The sequence below is a fragment of the Papio anubis genome, chromosome 1 (genome assembly GCF_008728515.1).
Source record: "Papio anubis isolate 15944 chromosome 1, Panubis1.0, whole genome shotgun sequence".
Lineage (NCBI taxonomy): Eukaryota > Metazoa > Chordata > Mammalia > Primates > Cercopithecidae > Papio > Papio anubis.
This window is the reverse complement of record NC_044976.1, coordinates 195,657,862-195,663,699: the sequence shown is the minus strand read 5'-3', so window position 1 is coordinate 195,663,699 and position 5,838 is coordinate 195,657,862. Positions and strand designations below refer to the sequence as shown.

At 51.7% G+C, this 5,838-nt stretch overlaps 1 protein-coding gene across 1 annotated transcript; it reads right to left on the bottom strand.

Moving 5' to 3' along the window:
* Positions 1 to 264: 264 nt before the first annotated feature.
* Positions 265 to 5,377, bottom strand: LOC110741936 (LIM homeobox transcription factor 1-alpha). The gene is made up of 2 exons (XM_021931105.2): positions 5,107 to 5,377; positions 265 to 2,885 (listed from the first exon to the last, which is right to left on the bottom strand). Exons 1-2 carry the CDS (start codon positions 5,180 to 5,182, stop codon positions 2,695 to 2,697), a joined length of 267 nt encoding a protein of 88 aa, XP_021786797.1. The 5' UTR covers positions 5,183 to 5,377; the 3' UTR covers positions 265 to 2,694.
* Positions 5,378 to 5,838: the final 461 nt, after the last annotated feature.

Genomic DNA, 5,838 nt, shown 5'->3' with positions numbered 1-5,838 from the left:
CGAGGATTAGGAGATCAGGGTGCCGTCTGGCAACACAGGTGAAACTCGTCTACTAAAAATGCAAAACTTAGCCGAGGCTGAGGTCAAGCAGGCGCCTGTAGTCCCAGCAGCTACCAGGAGGCTGAGGCAGGAGAATGGCGTGTGAACCCGGGAGGCGGGCTTGCAGTGAGCTGAGATCCGGCCACTGCACTCCAGCCTGGGTGACAGAGCGAGACTCCGTCTCAAAAAAAAAAAAAAAAAGATTATCAAATATATTCAAACCTTATTTTATTGGAAAAAGAATAGAATTGGAACGGAGGATAGAGAAGAGAAAAAAGGAATTTTTAAAAAGGAATAAGTTAACCTAACAAGCAATTGCTGGGCTAAGCACAGGCTACTACTGCTATGATGCCATGAGCTAAAGAGGACAAAAAACTCAATTTTTAGAAATCTATGGTTCCAAAAATATTTTTAAAATAAAATTAAAATCCTTCACTGAAATGTCAGCACCGCTCTGAACAATGTAGCTCACATCCCTCTGTAAAATCTTCTTGGTTCTGGCTAACAGCTGGCAAGTTGATCCCTGCAATTTTCCCTTTGCAGAAATAGCTTTGTGAGGAGAGAACTGACCCTCCTGGGCTAATAAGCCCAAACCGCGCCAAACCTGGAGGGCTGAAATGGAAGGGACATTGTTGTGTTAAGTACTTTACAACAACTGTTTCTTCTCCTCTTGACACAGCCTGACTTCCTTAAAGAAGATTTGACTGGCCAGACAGCTGTGTTGACCCTTAAGCCTTCTTTGATTCGTGATTTTTTTTTTAACAAACAGAATAGAAATTCACAATCCAAATCCTTTCCTAAGCCCCAATACTTGTGAATTTGCCAGTGTTGTGCCTGAAGGATGTGGACATTTCAGTAATCTATAAGCAGAAAGTTAAAGATTGGGTCTACACAATACCAAAACCTTTCGATGAAAAGCGAGAGAGAAAAAAGCGAGCAATCAGCCAGAAGCTTTATTCAAAGGTGATACTTGAAGTTGTGTGGGCTAAATCTATTTAACTACCTAAAAATTACACTTTTCACTCAGACACCATGTCAATAAACAGACAACCAAGAATAGAGACAGGCATATCTTCTTTCAAAAATGTTATCCATAATGATCACTTCATAGGTTGTCATAAGGAGTTTTCACTTTTTATATATTGTCCAATTCATCCAAAATCGAGCACACATTTCTTTTAGTTCTGAAAAAAACCAAGCTATTATCTTTTCAAAACGACAAAAAAAATGCCTAGTACTCTCTCCACATGGGGGTAAAATTCGAGCATTTTAGGGCAAAAAGGCGGAGTGGCAGAAACAATTTTTTTGTGTGGTCACAGGGTCTAATCACTTTGTCAAGTTTTTAAACTTGCATAGCCCCAGACAACAGGAAAAGAAATACTTCTATTTATTCTCAGTGCTTTTTGTTATACAGAGACTTCTCCCACTCAGCCCCTCTCATTGTGTTTTTAATAACATGATAGAACTGCTTTTCACGCACGCTAACCTTCCTTTGATTATCTTCATGTAATGCTGTTCCTTTCATTCACCAGTGACAAATGCAGAATTTTGCGCGTGCACGCGCGCGTCCACACAGTCAACCTACACCAGTCCTAATGCACAAAAAAGAGACCTCTGGATCAGCCACTTTTCTTCAATCATCTCCAAAGCCCTGCAAAGCCAATACCCTTATTAATTAAACATTTCGCAAGGAAAAACCGTTCCCTCTCCTTACACCTCCTAAGCTCCTACCGGCACGCCCGGAGAGAATAAGAAGTTCTCTGCCTCCCACTTTCTGGCCTCATCCAGGCTTTGGTGTTATAAAAATCTAGTTTCGAAATATCCACTTTCTTAAATGCCCGCCTCCCAGTTCTCCTCTAAACATACCAGAACGTTCGTGTGGACAGGAGGGAACTGAACCTGCTCCGTGCAGAAGAGCATATCCACACCTGAACTAGGGTAGAGGCACAGGTTGAAGGAGAGGGCTTCAGTTCAGGCCCCAACTACTGTCCTAAAAGCCCCTGCATCAGAAGGTTCTGGAGAAAACCAGGAAGGCGACAGTGAAAGGGCGAACGGGCTGTGCGCCTAGTTCCGAATGGCAGCAGCGCCATTTCCGAGCCCAAACTATCCGGACTCCAGCGAACAAACCCGAGCGGGAAACGCGCACAGGGCACAGGGGACAGAAGCTGCGGGGTCAATACAGTCTCACCGCACGGCACAGGCGCGAAGCCGGCGCGGACACCTGGGTAACATGGCTTGAGAACCAGCAAGAAGACACGGGGTCACTGGCAACCCGCAGGGCACCCCGGTAAAAAGTGGAGACCAAGCTTGGGGGAGACCAAGCTTGAGGGATTCCAAGGCTAACAAAGAGTGGCCTCCGGGAATGGCCGAGTCAGAGAAAGGGGCCTGGGAGGACTAGAAAGTAGGCGAGCAGACCGTGGAGGAGAGCCGTCGCGCGCACTTCTGCGGGACTCGGGCCACTGTTGCGCGCACCCGCGCGGATCTCTGCCCTACCACCTTCCCGTGAGAGGCAATGTACACGACTGGGCTGAAGGGAATTTCTGCTCGCTGGGCGTGCCTCTTGGGCCTTCCAGAACAGGACTAGGGTAAAGGAGGACAAAGTCCTCGACGCACACTGATGCCAGTGCGTGGGGAGCGCTACGGGGGCGCGGCTACTTACTTCTCGTAGTCATACTTGCAGTAGAGCTTCTTGTCCCGGTAGAAGCAGGTGGTCTCCAGGGGCTCTTTGCAGGAGGCGCACTGCACACACTGCTCATGCCAGAAGCTGTCGTTGAGCCGCAGCAGAAACCTGTCCAAGATGACCCGCTGACAGCCCTCGCAGACAGACTTGGGGCTCACCGCTCTGCCTGTAGCCGCAACAGACGTTCGCGGGTGAGCAGCCCGGGCAGGTCGACCATGCCAAACCTGGCTGGGACCCGCTTCTGATCCCTTCACACTCACGGATTCCCCCAGCGCCCCCCAACCCAGGGAGTCTCTGCTAATCAACCAAGCTGAGACTTGGAAAAAATCAAACCAAGTGGCGTTTCTAACAAACGGAGACTATGTGAGAAGGTTTAACTCCTAGCGGGGGAGGGTACAGAAATCAGTAATTGGCCTTTAATTAACAAACATACCCAGGTATGCTCGCAAACGTGTGCACATCCTGTAAGATTAAATTACATACAAATTTGTGCTCTCAGGTTTATTACGTCGTAATTAATTATTAAATCACTATGCCTGTCTCTGTTTTAAAAACTGAGAATGCATAAGAACAATTTGGATTTTTCTTTGTTAAAACGCAGAGTTCTGTTCTATTTTTTGAGGGGAAATAAAATTTTCTCTTTTCTTCCTAAAAAGTCCTGGGGGTACAGAAAAATATCGTCTCACTCCGTAGCAAACCTAATATTATTCAAACCGATGAACTCCAAACCGCTGAGTCTTGACTGGCATGCAAATTGCACATGAGTTTTTCATAACTAAGAAGCGTCAAAACAGAGGGAGGGAAAAAATTAGCGGAAGCAGCAAGCCGCGGAGTGTCCCGGCCGGGATTCCCGATGCCAGGCGCGTTCCGCAGCAGTGCTTGAGGGCGAAACGGGCCTCAAAGCGACTCAGCGGAGGCAGGGAATCCACTCTTCGCTACCCCTTGGACTTTTTGTGTTTTGTTCCTTTAGTTTGTGGGAGGCGGAGAGGTGGTTCAGGTGGCGACGCTTGGCCACCTTTATTGGCACTTTTCACAGCTATTGAAAGAAGGCCTTGTCCCCCAGTAACAACACTCTTGCGCTTGTCCCCCCAGTACCAACACTCCTGCGCTCCCCATTTCCCGGCTGCACTCTCTGTCCACTCTCCCCTTTCGAGAGGCCAGGCCACCGGCTCGGGAGCTGAACCTGCCGCTTTGGGGAGCGGACGCGGAAGGTTAGGAGAAGCAGCGAGATAGACCTCAATTTTACAGTTCTATTTTCTTTCGGTAGGGTCCCGGCGTCCTGGGCCAAGACCTGGGCGTTGAGAGCGAACGTGGGCCGGACGGAGGGCACAGAGCAAAAAGCGACGCCCGCTGTATACATAAATCCGCACCCACTACCCGCCCGGGTACTGCCTGCTCTGGCCTCCGCTCTCTTCCGAGGCTGGGCAAGTCCAAAAGTTCCCGAAAGGGGGGTTCAAAAAGGGGCGCTCAGTGCACGTGATTTCGTTTCATCTGGGGTGTTGGAGGTGAGGAGATTCCTCTCTGGATTTGGTTTCTCCAGCAGAACTGTCTCATCCTCCACATTCATGCCGCTCTAGCGGTTCCGAGTGAAAGAGTCAAGAAGTTTAAAGGACAGAACGAAAAATCCCTCCTGATAAAAATACAATAAAATAAAATAAAACTCGGGCTTCCCAAACTTGAAAAGCTCCGAGGGCAGAGTGGTTGGGGAAGCCGTAACCAGAATCTCTGGCTTCAGCTCTGCAAGACCCGTGTGTGGGCACTCTTCCGGGGTCCTTGACTCGCTGCTCCTACTCTGTAGCTGCAAAGGAGTTGTGAGGGGGGACCCACAGGACCCGGCATCCAGCTCCAGTTAATTAACGCGGAGGCTAGGGCCCCGCCGCGCGGTCTAATCCCCGCGCTGAGCTGCCTATCGGCCCGGAAAAGTCTCTCTCGGCCGTGCCTATGGCTGAAATTGTGGCTGGAGTTGGTGGGGGAGAGAAGCCGCCTCGAACTTGGGCGCTCCAGGCCTCGGGTCTCGGATGCTACTGTCTCTAGGCCGTGAGAAGAGGGCGGCATTTATGAGACGTCGATCAGCTCTGAGATTAAAAATCCAGCCCTGGGTGTTTTTAATCACTTGCCATTCAGACGCCTGCGAACAAGCTCGCCCGCCCCTCGCGGCCTTGGGGAATTCGGTGCCCGGTGCGTGAGGCCTGGGGCGGCTTGTTGGATTTATTTGGATAGGGACGACCCACAAGGACTGACGGACAGATAGTGATGGGGCTCAGTTTAGTGCATGAAGAGGGGCGCTAGCTCCCCTATCGCGGACCAGGTCCCAAAGAGCGGGGCTCCAGACCTCAGGGCCAGGCGGGAAAGAGAGTGCGCCCAGGACGCACGGCCTGAACACTCACCCAGCAGCGAGGAGAAGGAGGCTGAGGTGTCGATCGCGCTTTGGAAGTTCTCCTCCATCTTTAGGCCGTCCAGCATGTTCGGGCCGGGCCAGGAGGACCTGTAGAGGAGAAGAAACGATGCGTCTGACGTCCGTGTCCGCTGGGACTTGGCGCCCGCAGCCACCGCACTCCTGGGAAAGAACGGAGGGAGTGTCCAGGGCGACCAGAATCAGCCAGGAGGAGAGAGTCCAGCCAAGAGAACGTAGGGTGGGAGGAGAGATCAGTCACTGAGAACTGCTCTGACTGATCTGATTTCACTTGAAGTCAACACATTATGTACTTAGGCCTCCGCCCCCCAACTGCGTTTCTCCTTCTCCTGCCCCCCCACCCCCACATCCATCCCTTGCCCCAGGTTTTCCATCCCGAATCCGACTCCGCCCCAACCTATACGAAGGTGGGCCCTCGGGACGTCTCTGCAGGAACTCAGCTACTGGGGTATGATGGGTATATAAAGAGTGGGTTCCCTCCCTCGCGCGACGGGGTCCAGGCACGCGGGACGATGGGGTTTGCAATCCCGCGTCCCAGCCGCCGCGTTGCGGCCCTCACCTGCCCCGGGTCGAGAAGGGGCACAGTAAGGGACCCGGAGAGCGTCCCGCCCGCTTCTGGACTCCTGGCGCTACACTCTGCTGGGGGGCGCGCGGGAGCCGGTGTGCGGCACGCGCAGGGAGGTCCTCCCGCCAGTCGGCCAGTGCC

Excerpts from the sequence above, each read along its gene's own strand:
- LOC110741936 (XM_021931105.2), bottom strand. The coding sequence starts at position 5,182 with ATGCTGGACGGCCTAAAGATGGAGGAGAACTTCCAAAGCGCGATCGAC. Across the intron at positions 2,886-5,106 it reads CTCCTTCTCCTCGCTGCTGG|GCAGAGCGGTGAGCCCCAAG; the intron begins GTGAGTGTTCAG and ends TTGCGGCTACAG.